Raw genomic sequence first — 12,551 nt, 5'->3', positions numbered from 1 at the left:
ACTTAGAACAGAAATCTCATTGAAAGTCACTGTACATCTACACCTAGATTTGTACAGCTATCCAATGTACATACCAACTACAAATGCATTCAGTAAATTCTTTCCTAGTATTAATTTTCCATGTAAGCAAGTACACCAGGATGTTATGTGACTGCAGATGGGAGGGGAGGGGAGCTATGAAATAATTTCTGTATTAAAATACAATCTGAACTGTGAGAAAGTGAGAGAACCTCAGTAGCAAGCCTTATTTTATTTCACTGTATTTTAAAACCTTTTCTTCCTTTCTTTCAGAGTCCACCTATCAAAAGGAGTTGAGGTAAGTTGAATACCATGGATTTCCCCCTCTGTGATACCCCTTGTATGTTTCTGCAGCACCATAAAAGAGCCATTAGTGCCCCAGATCTGGCCAGGAGAGAACTGTGGAAGGCAGCTTACACTGCCCTATAAGGCCCCCATCGCAAGCCTAGGCATAAGGGTTGTGCCAGGAAAGGTGGAGGAAGGCCACAGTCACTAGCACTGTGGGAATTCTGGGCAGTGCTGTCACCCACAGGCAGCCCTTCTAAATTATTCTGGGGTCTCACTGGCTCCCCTCAGCAGTCCAGAACCCTAAGGAAGCAAAGGTGGCTCAAAGCCACCAGCATCACCCTTCCCAATCCGTCTCTCTGGGATGTGAGTTTTATGCTGAGCTTCTTAGGCTACTTAGCAAGCTATGGGTGTGATTTCTTGCTTGTGTACACATACTCGCTCTAGCAGCACACTGGGGTTGTGTGGGCAGCAGCAGCAGCTTAGCTGTGTTGAGTACAAACCTGCCCGATCACCATGGGCTAAGCTAGACCTCGGTGCTGCTGTGGCTATGCTATTATTTATACTCCTGCCAGTTCTCATCAAGTTAGTGTGAGTTATATAGGAATTATACCCCTTGCTCGCAATGCAAACGTAGCTTTTGTGGTTCAGCCCAAAATCTCATTCCACTTTTAGTTTTCTCCCCAAAATGATTATACAACCAAGTCTACATAATTGGTAGTTATAAATCACTACCTTTAAAAAAAATAACCCCCAGTCAGAAAAGTGCCCGTTACACTCATTGGAGTGAATCAGCAACACCCTATTACTGAAAACTGTAACTGATGTTCCCATAAAACTTCTTTTGAAAATGATCAAAATGATCTAGTTACTGAGTTCCAGATTCAGCAATATACCTAAGCACATGCTTAACTTATAAGCATGTGAGCAGTCTCAATAAAGCCGATGAGAATACTCAAGTACCCAAAAATTAAGCATATGCTCAAGTACTTTACTGAATATGGGTTTAGATTTGATCCTATACTTCTAGATATTCCTATTTTGCACCAGATTTCCTCCAGCCTCAACACTCAGCATTTGCAACAAATTCCACAGGAGGTCACTGTGCACCAAAATAGCTCTCTCTTCCAAGTTTCAGTCAAGATTACAGTAGATTTACAATTTGCCTAGAGTATAACCCAACTAGAATTTCTATGGTACAGAAGAAAGGATGAAACCGAGACAGATTGATGCAAATTAAATGAGACAGATTGGCAGACAAATTAGATGATGTCCCCTGCTTTCTTAAGGATCATTAGTTATACTACAAAAAAAGGTCCCAGTGATACCTGTCAACACTTCCTACTTAACCAAATTGAGTATCAGACACATCTGAATACAAAGCGAACTAATGGTTTTTGCATTACTTCATTAGGTTGAAACACCTTAAAATGTAGGATCCTGTTAATCAATATTAAGATCCTATTTGTCAGTATTAATGTGAACAGAAAAACTTTTTCAATGGGGTTACTTTGTGTTATTCTTGTTAATTTTTTAGGTGTACACTGTGAATCCAACTATAGTTATTATATGCTTCTGGGATATTTAATCCTACTTTGCTTTCTGTCTCCTAGCTATTTTTGATCAATGACAATACTTTGCCTCTCACCACATGATACTTAACTTCTTTAATAATATCTTGTGTGAAACCTGGTCAACAGCCTCTTGAAAATCTACCAGCACAGCTACAACAACACTGCATAAATACATTTTGTCATCTGGTTCTCCTTTATCCACTATTTTATTTACCCATTGAAAGAATTCTGAGAGATTAGTGAAACAAAATTTTCCTGTGAAGAAACCATGCTGAGTAGTCCTTATCATATCATGATCTTCCAGGTGTTTTGTTATTCTGTTTGTAATTATTGTTTCAACCAATTTATCAGGTACAGATAGATAAACTGGTTGGACTAAATCAACAAAGCCTCTAAGGTCAAATGCAGGTCCAAGTCAATTTTTATTTTTGATTCAAATAAAACTGCTGTAAAAGTTATCTGTCATTGTGGCTCGTATTCTGAGTCCTGACCAGACTCACTGTATGGATTAATCCTGCTAGGGCTGAACCTATTGGTATGTCTACATTGCAGTTTGACACCGGCCCGTGCCAGCTTACTCGGGCACCTGGGGTTTGGGTGAAGGGGTTGTTTAATCATCAGGTAGATATTTGGGCTCAGGCTGCAGCTTGAGCTCTGGGATCCTTGCACATCACAGGGTCCTAGAGCCCAGGCACCAACCTGATCTTGAATGTCTACCCTGCAATTAAAAAGCCCCTTAGCCTGAGCCCTACAAGCTCGAGTCAGCTGGCACAGACCAGCCAGGGATTTTTAATTTCAGTGTAACCATACCTATGATTCTCTAAAGAGGGAATCTACACAACAGATGAAGTCAGTAGTTCAGGGAGGGTACATGCTAAAAAACAATGTCCAAATCTATTGCCCTCATCCAGGTACACACCTGCCTCTCTCTATCCACAGGGGGTACACAGAGTGTTTTTTCCACAGGTTTTGAAGGAGTGCAAAGCAGGGCATAACAGTTATGTCTGGTTGCCTCTTTTCTGTGTACACATATTGTTAAAATAAAAAGGAGCTTGAATGTGACCCATGGTAAATGAAGTTGGAGCTTCACAAAATGCTGCATGTTTTTTAGTCCCTAGTCTAACACAAGAAGTCCTGTTGACTTCAGTGGGGCTACTCACATGATTAACTTTAATCACATGCTTAAGTACTTTGTTGGCTCAGGGCCTTCGGGTTTAGTTTGAATTTAAGAACTCAGCAAAGCAAAGACTTTAAGTACATGTGCAACTTTACTCATGTGAATAGTCCCATGAAGACAACAGAGCTACTCATGTGTTTAAAGTTACACATGAGCATAAGTGTTTGCAGGACTGGTGCTTTTGTTTTCTAATTATATCTATAAATGAGTGCTCTCTATCCCCAGATACTGCATTGGAACGACACTAGTTTCATATAGGGTTTAAAAAAAACTCATTGCAATCTACTTGTCTGATCCTAACATCTATTTATTTAGATCTATAAAAGCATTGAAAATACCCCTGTCTGAAACTCTAGGCACTTTGTACATTATGTTAAAAGTATAGAAATAAATGCAGCACTTTCCCCAAATAATGGGAGCAAAGAAAAAAATCCCTCTCCAGCTACAAATCCCAGCCCTTCTTCCGCACACCCTTGCCCTTAGTTGGCTTGTCTCTCCCGAGAAGCCTGGGCAAAGAGATGGACCTTTCAGCATGCCCTGCAGGACCCCAGACTTGAGCTATTTGGAACAAATGATGAGTAAAATCCCTTGTAGTGCAACAGAGTGATAAATAGAGATATATTATCTGTATCCCACTGGCTACAAATGTAGGCCCCCACTCTGCAAATGCTTACATATGTGCTTAATGGAGGAATAGTCCTATTGACTTCAGTGGGACAAGACACCTGCTTGAGGTTAAGCATGTGTGTAAATGTTTGAAGGATCAGGGCCATAGGCTCCATCACAATCTGACCTTACATGGTGTGTTCTGGAGGGTGCGCACAAGAAGCCTCCTGTTGCCTTGCACAGCTTGCAAAAAGACCTGTTAGTTGTACCCCCTCCATTTAACTCCAGGTGTGCACCTCACCTCAAAGGGGAGCTGGGGGTGGGCAGGCAGAGGCAGAGCCATAGCCTGGCCTCCCCGCCAAACTGGCCCACTGAACCACAGGAAGCAGGTTGCACCCTCCTCTATGGTGTGGGGAGGCAGAAGGAGCAGACCGCATAGTCCCCCTGCTCCCAGGGATACTCTCCTTATTGCTCCCAGTGTAGGGCTGTAGTTAAATCACACAATCAAGCTCAGAATATTGGGTTCTGCTTTAGTTTTTACAAAAGTTTTGAAATGGGTCACAGATTTGAAGTCTTAAGATGTTAATCATCTTAATTTCCCAGATGTTATTAAGCATCTGATCAGAACTTTTTAAGCAAAGCCTAGTTAGGATTTATACAAGACTGTGCATGCAGTAGGTAAATTCTTTCAAAGATTATACATTATTTTTCTTTACTTTTTTGGAAGTTGGACACATCTGCAAGTCCTTTGGCCCAGATCCTTAAAGGTATTTAGGTATCTAACTTCCATGAAAATCAATGAGAATTAGGTGCCGAAATACCTTTGAGAATTTGTGCCTCTCTCTCTGTTGGATACTGCCTAAGAATGCTCATAGCATGTAGGTTTTAATGATTGGAATTTTTATTTCCAGAAAAGTTTCAACTAAGAAAACCAATGATGGCAGTATGAAGACCAGGAGAAGCAGTGGTAATGAAAATTCTGGGTATAGTCCAGAGGACCCAGTGTATACAAAACAAATGCCAAGTGAGTCAAACATGTCAGTGATAATGAAGCAAGCATAATAGAGATGGCTCACCGATTTCCAAGAAATGAGTATTTTTTACTCTGTGCTACTTAAAGTCTTAGAATACCCAATAAATTATGGAAAACACAATGTGTACCTGACCCTATTCAGGGAAGTTCAGATCTCTCATAATGCTAGGGTGTTTGGAGGCTTCCAAACACATTTGTAGTTGTAGGGGTGGACCTTTGCCCAAAAATCTAAGTGAAAGTGTGAACTGAGCATTTGTGAAGTTGTAAAAACTTTGGTTATTTAAAAAAAAATTCTTCCATGTGTCTTTTCACTTCCAAATTCCTACAAGGGCTGGAGATAGAGGAATCAGAATCCCACAAGAAAGGCTGTTCTTGCAGTGATTTACAGTTTGAAAGCAGAAAATGCAAGAAACATCACAACAGAGCCTGTTAGCATGAGATTTCCAATCCAGTTTTGCAGAAATTCTGATAGTTTAGCTAACTCTTGGAACTTTGGATGCTTCTCTGAATACAACCACACCTCTGAATGTTTTAAGGCTCGTCTATCACTATTGTTTTGCTACCCATGTTACTTAATAATAATTGCAGTTGGTACTACCATATTTTTTTAGTTAACTCGTGCAATAAATGTTCATAGACTTATAGAATATCAGGGTTGGAAGGGACTTCAGGAGATCATCTAGTCCAACCTCCTGCTTAAAGCAGGACCAATCCCCAACTAAATCATCCCAGCCAGGGCTTTGTCAAGCCTGACCTTAAAAACTTCAAAGGAAGGAGATTCCACCACCTCCCTAGTAACACATTCCAGTGCTTCACCACCCTCCGAGTGAAAAAGTTTTTCCTAATATCCAACCTAAACCGCCCACACTGCAACTTGAGACCATTACTCCTCATTCTGCTATCTGCTACCACTGAGAACAGTTTAGATCCGTCCTCTTTGGAACTCCCTTTCAGGTAGTTGAAAGTGGCTATCAAATCCCCCCTCATTCTTCTCTTCTGCAGACTAAACAATCCCAGTTCCCTCAGGCTCTCCTCATAAGTCATGTGTTCCAATCCCCTAATCATTTTTGTTGCCCTCCGCTGGATGTTTTCCAATTTTTCCACATTCTTCTTGTAGTATGGGGCCCAAAACTGGACACAGTACTCCAGATGAGGCCTCACCAATGTCGAATAGAGGGGAATGATCACGTCCCTCGATCTGCAGGCAATGCCCCTACTTATACAGCCCAAAATGCCATTGGCCTTCTTGGCAACAAGGGCACACTGTTGACTCATATCCAGCTTCTTGTTCACTGTAACACCTAGGTCCTTTTCTGTAGAACTGCTGCCTAGCCATTCGGTCCCTAGTCTGTAGCGGTGCATGGGAATCTTCCGTCCTAAGTGTAGGACTCTGCACTTGTCCTTGTTAAACCTCATCAGATTTCTTTTGGCCCAATTCTCTAATTTGTCTAGGTCCCTCTGTATCCTATCCCTACTCTCCTCCCAGTTTAATGTCATCTGCAAACATGCTGAGAGTGCAATCCATGCCATCCTCCAGATCATTAATGAAGATATTGAACAAAACCGGCCCGAGGACCAACCCATGGGGCACTCCACTTGATACCGGCTGGCAACTAGACATGGAGCCTGTCAAGGTTCCTTCCCCACTCTGAACTCTAGGGTACAGATGTGGGGACCTGCATAAAAGACCCCTTAAGCTTATTCTTACCAGCTTAGGTTAAACATTTCCTCAAGGTACAAACTTTGCCTTGTCCTTGAACCCTATGCTGCCACCACCAAGTGTGTTAAACAAAGAACAGGGAAAGAGCCCACTTGGAGACATCTTCCCCCCAAAATATCCCCCCAAGCCCTACACCCCCTTTCCTGGGGAAGGCTTGATAAAAAATACAGACCCGAACGCTTGGATCTTAAGAACAATGAAAAAACAATCAGGTTCTTAAAAGAAGAATTTTAATTAAAGAAAAAATAAAAGAATCACCTCTGTAAAATCAGGGTGGTAAATACCTTACAGGGTAATCAGATTCAAAACATAGAGAATTCATCTAGGCAAAACCTTAAGTTACAAAAAGACACAAAAACAGGAATATACATTCCATTCAGCACAGCTATTTTACCAGCCATTAAACAAAAGAAATCTAACGCATTTCTAGCTAGATTGCTTACTAACGTTTTACAGGAGTTCTGAAGAGCATTCCTGATCTGTTCCCGGCAAAAGCATCACACAGACAGACCCTTTGTCCCCCCCACCATCCCTCCAGCTTTGAATGTATCTTGTCTCCTCATTGGTCATTTTGGTCAGGTGCTAGCGAGGTTATCTCAGCTTCTTAACCCTTTACACGTGAAAGGGTTTTGCCTCTGGCCAGGAGGGATTTTATAGTTCTGTATAAAGAAAGGTGGTTACCCTTCCCTTTATATTTATGACAGAGCCATTGATCACTACCCGTTGAGTCCGACAATCTAGCCAGCTTTCTATCCACCTTATAGTCCATTAATCCAGCCCATACTTCTTTAACTTGCTGGCAAGAATACTGTGGGAGACCGTGTCAAAAGCTTTGCTAAAGTCAAGGAACAACATGTCCACTGCTTTCCCCTCATTCACAGAGCCAGTTATCTCGGCATAGAAGGCAATTAGATTAGTCAGGCATGACTTGCCCTTGGTGAATCCATGCTGACTGTTCCTGATCACTTTCCTCTCCTCTAAGTGCTTCAGAATTGATTCCTTGAGGACCTGCTCCATGATTTTTCCAGGGACTGAGGTGAGGCTGACTGGCCTGTAGTTCCCAGGATCCTCCTTCTTCCCTTTTTTAAAGATGGGCACTACATTAGCCTTTTTTCAGTCATCCGGGACCTCCCCCGATTGCCATGAGTTTTCAAAGATAATGGCCAATGGCTCTGCAATCACATCCGCCAACTCCTTTAGCACTCTCGGATGCAGCGCATCCGGCCCCATGGACTTGTGCTCGTCCAGCTTTTCTAAATAGTCCCGAACCACTTCTTTCTCCACAGAGGACTGGTGACCTCCTCCCCATGCTGTGCTGCCCAGTGCAGGAGTCTGGGAGCTGACCTTGTTCGTGAAGACAGAGGAAAAAAAGCATTGAGTACATTAGCTTTTTCCACATCCTCTGTCACTATTTTGCCTCCCTCATTCAGTAAGGGGCCCACACTTTCCTTGACTTTCTTCTTGTTGCTAACATACTTGAAGAAACCCTTCTTGTTACTCTTAACATCTCTTGCTAGCTGCAACTCCAGGTGTGATTTGGCCTTCCTGATTTCACTCCTGCATGCCCGAGCAATATTTTTATACTCTTCCCTGGTCATTTGTCCAATCTTCCACTTCTTGTAAGCTTCTTTTTTGTGTTTAAGATCAGCAAGGATTTCACTGTTAAGCCAAGCTGGTTGCCTGCCATATTTACTATTCTTTCTACATATCGGGATGGTTTGTCCCTGTAACCTCAATAAGGATTCTTTGAAATACAGCTAGCTCTCCTGGACTCCTTTCCCCCTCATGTTATTCTCCCAGGGGATCCTGCCCATCAGTTCCCAGAGGGAGTCAAAGTCTGCTTTTCTGAAGTCCAGGGTCCATATTCTGCTGCTCTCCTTTCTTGCCTGTTTCAGGATCCTGAACTTGATCATCTCATGGTTCCCATCCACTTTTGCTTCCCCTACTAAGTCTTCCCAGTTTGTGAGCAGCAGGTCAAGAAGAGCTCTGCGCCTAGTTGGTTCCTCCAGCACTTGCACCAGGAAATTGTCCCCTACACTTTCCAAAAACTTCCTGGATTGTCTGTGCACTGCTGTATTGCTCTCCCAGCAGATATCAGGGTGATTGAAGTCTCCCATGAGAACCAGGGCCTGCGATCTAGTAACTTCCACGAGTTGCCGGAAGAAAGCCTCGTCCACTCATCCCCCTGGTCAGGTGGTCTATAGCAGACACCCACCACGACATCACCCTTGTTGCTCACACTTCTAAACTTAATCCAGAGACTCTCAGGTTTTTCTGCAGTTTCATACTTGAGCTCTGAGCAGTCATGCTTCTCTTTTACATACAATGCAACTCCTCCATCTTTTCTGCCCTGTCTGTCCTTCCTGAACAGTTTATATCCATCCATGACAGTACTCCAGTCATGTGAGTTATCCCATCAAGACTCTGTTATTCCAATCACATCATAATTCCTTGACTGTGCCAGGACTTCCAGTTCTCCCTGTTTGTTTCCCAGGCTTCTTCCATTTGTGTATAGGCACTTGAGATAACTTGCTGTTTGTCCTGCTTTCTTAGTATGAGGCAGGAGCCTCCCCTCTCGCGCTCTCCTGCTCATCCCCCCTCCTGATATCCCACGTCCCCACTTATCTCAGGTCTTTGGTCTCCTTCCCCTGGTGAACCTAGTTTAAAGCCCTCCTCACTAGGTTAGCCAGCCTGCTTGCGAAGATGCTCTTCCCTCTCTTTGTTAGGTGGAGCCCATCTCTGCCTAGCATTCTTCCTTTTTGGAACACCATCCCATGGTCAAAGAATCCAAAGCCTTCTCTCCGACACCATCTGCATAGCCATTCGTTGACTTCCATGATTCGACGGTCTCAACCAGGCCTTTTCCTTCCATGGGGAGGATGGATGAGAACATCACTTGCACCTCAAACTCCTTTATCCTTCTTCCCAGAGCCATGTAGTCTGCACTGATCCGCTCAAGGTCATTTTTGGCAGTATCATTGGTGCCCACTTGGAGAAGCAGGAAGGGGTAGCGATCTGAGGGCTTGATGAGTCTCGGCAGTTTCTCCATCACATCGTGAATCCTAGCTCCTGGCAAGCAGCAGACTTGTATTGTTCATTCAAGCAGTGTGACCCAAAAGTACTACTCTAGGAATGATATCTCAGGGTAACATTTCAATATCCTCATAGTTTTTCAGGCATGGGTGGGTATTTCTTTGGTTTATTATCTTTTACAATAGCACAGAGATATTCTTAGAGGATGATATGTTTATGGATGATATACTTATGGAACAGTGAACCCCACTGACAAGTCCAGCTTCCCACCACAGTACATTCTTTTACCATGTAGTAGAACTCTTAATTAGAGCTGGGCAATTTTTTGGTGGTGGAGGAGGGAATAGTAAATTACCCCACATATACATTTTTGGAACACTAAAAATATTCAAGAATCCTGGACCTAAAAGGCTGATTTTTTTTTGAAATGTTGAAATATTTTGTTTTGACATTTTCAAAATGATCCGTTTTGACGTTTTGTTCCAAGACACATTTTCTTGAAATGCCATCAAAAAATGCCATTTCAAACTGACATTTGAACCCTTTAGTTCAACCTAAATATTTTTTTTGCCATGAGAAATATCAAAATGCAATTTCAGTTCTAAAATAACTGATTTTTCCTCCTGCTTTTTTGGTTTGGCCACCGAACCAAAAAAATTAATTATTCACTCAGCTCTACTCTTAACTGTATAGACTATATAATCCTAGGTGTGGGGGAGGTTAAAAAACCCAGCAGCTACATTTTAAAGTGGTGGTTTTTATACTGTTTGCATTCACCATGGTGACTACAGAGTGGTGGCTAAGGACTTGGTAGACCACTAACTGCTGTACCATGTCTGGAAGATATAGGTGGAGGTACAAAAGTTGGAGAGAGCCCAATTCTTTGAACAGCTTATGTTTCCCCACAGAAATACAAGGAAAAACAATTGCCCTTTGCAATCCTTTTCTCCATGTAGCTGAATATATGTATGAAAATGTACTAGAGATTTAAGATTTTAGCAATAAATGACTAATGTAATGCAAATTCCAGCTCCCAGACAGGAGGCCTGTTCTTGAACGTATATAGACAAATAATAAATGTAAATCTCAACCAAATCCTCAAATCCTTGCTTGCCACTTAAATTTATAATCACATTCTTTTGCTGTATCAAACATTTCAAGGATGTAAAATGATTGTATACAGCATATAATCCAACTATGCACGCTTTTTCCTAAAAAACCAATTACATATAAAGAAGTGCATCTACTATGACGATTGCAGTGGTCCACAGAAGCAATATTTTGCTATTTCATAAAGTATAAACTTAGAAAAGCTTAGATAAACTTCAGCAAGAAGATTCTACAGTCTCCTAGATGAGTTCCTTGAAAATTCATTAGGCAGAAGTAACTCTGCAAAACACCTACAGTAACAAATCATGTTTTATTTTTATACCAGAATGATTTAGGGTTCATGCCATGTTGGATAGTGAATAACAATGATCTTGTATATTCTTCTGTTACAGGAATTGCTCCTCTTCCTCCAATGGCCTCCAGCTTGTATCGCCCAGAACAAGATTTAGAAGTCAATTCTACGTCAGAGGTAATTGGAAAACAACCCACTGAGATCTTGATATTTTCATATAGCAAATATGTACTATACTTAGATCATGGATTTCAAAAGGATTTTGAAATTTAAAAGCCAAGTAGGGCTCCATTCGGGCCTTCAACATTACCTCCTTTTAGCTTCTATGAAACACTGGAGGCTAATGCTAGTTTCTTAGCTTTGCATCTAAAATTAAAAATCTAAAATTTGGTTTAAAAGTTTTTTATTTTTATTAATTATGTTACACCTTCCTACCAGCCTGGGCTATAACTATGCAAGATCTTGGCTCCTTATCATACCCAACCAACCAGTCCCCCTCAGACTCACCCAACTGTTCCTGAAAAAAGAATCTAGACATTGTGAGCCAGATCCTAGGTTCTGCTACATGCCCCTTTGTGCTGCTCAGGTGGAGCAAAGGGGACAGTCGGCAGCTGAATTTCCGCTGCCAGCGTGATAGGGACTTTTGCTGGCATAGAGCTGCCATAACTATGGGCAATTAACGTCTCATCTTTTTCTAGAATTAAGGAAACATTAATACAATAGTTATCATTACTTAAAACAGATCAGTCTTTTATTCGTCAGAAGGAATTCCTCCTTGGTTCAGGTTTTTCAAGAAGTCACCTGTTTGTATATTAAAGAGCCCATTAGATTATGGAGTTTTTTGCTCTGCTTTCAATGTGCAACATTTCCTTGCTTCTGTGTGCAGTAGTTGGCTCACCTCCAGCTCATAAGATGCTGCAATTCAGTAGCACATAGGACCTGGTCCAAACTACACTGAACTCATTGGGTGAATTTCCATTCATTTCAGCAGGGTTTGGATCAGGCCCATACTTCCTAAAAAGTTTTGAGATGAAACATTGATATAGGTATAAAGTACACTATGGGGCATGCTCTTGGAACATGTTTTAATGCAATGGCTATTCTACCGGAACTTATCCCAGGAAACTCTCCTGCTTCATTAGAATCGGGGTGGGGAGAAGTGCCATTAGTTAGAAAAGAAATATGAACATACTTTATGGCATAAAAGATGGCAGTTTATCATTCACAAGACTATCTTCTCTGCTCTCAGTAATTCATGATCAGGATAATATGGAAGTTCGTTTCCTCTATGATTTTTGTTCTTCTCAGCATGTAAGTCTCTTGGTCTATTTGATTTGAAGCTGAGAACAATAGCTGTTACAAGAAAGCACCAGGATGACACTGAGTGACAGACTCAGGTGAATGTAGGAACAACAAAGTGACATGAAGAATGATGTAGCTCAATTCCATAATGATCTCCCCTGTATAGTACAAAGGAAAGATATAGGTTACCACAAAGCAGCAGTTTGGCAAAACTGCAGTTCCGCAGCCACTATAGGGACTTAAAAAGCTAATTTCTACACACAGGTATCTCTCTGGCCTCTCTTGTGTTACTCCATCCTGAGAAGGCTTTGACTACTTGACCAAACACTTTGCTCCATCTAAGGTTCTTTTGTAGACAGATCCTAGCAAGCTGCTCTGTGAAACTCACCATGCAGTGTTTT

General features: G+C 41.7%; 1 protein-coding gene across 5 annotated transcripts in view; it reads left to right on the top strand.

The window, feature by feature from the left end:
- Positions 1-12,551, top strand: part of IGSF5 (immunoglobulin superfamily member 5) — a 110,242-nt gene that overhangs the window by 78,814 nt on the left and 18,877 nt on the right. For all 5 annotated transcript variants that reach the window (XM_043507156.1, XM_043507153.1, XM_043507155.1 and 2 more), the window contains 3 exons: positions 292-316; positions 4,572-4,684; positions 10,949-11,025. In XM_043507156.1, the coding sequence (XP_043363091.1) occupies positions 292-316; positions 4,572-4,684; positions 10,949-11,025 (215 nt within the window). The remainder of the gene's footprint in view (positions 1-291; positions 317-4,571; positions 4,685-10,948; positions 11,026-12,551) is intronic.

The sequence above is a fragment of the Dermochelys coriacea genome, chromosome 1 (genome assembly GCF_009764565.3).
Source record: "Dermochelys coriacea isolate rDerCor1 chromosome 1, rDerCor1.pri.v4, whole genome shotgun sequence".
NCBI lineage: Eukaryota > Metazoa > Chordata > Testudines > Dermochelyidae > Dermochelys > Dermochelys coriacea.
The sequence above is the reverse complement of the archived record's forward strand: the minus strand, read 5'-3'. Positions and strand labels throughout refer to the sequence as shown.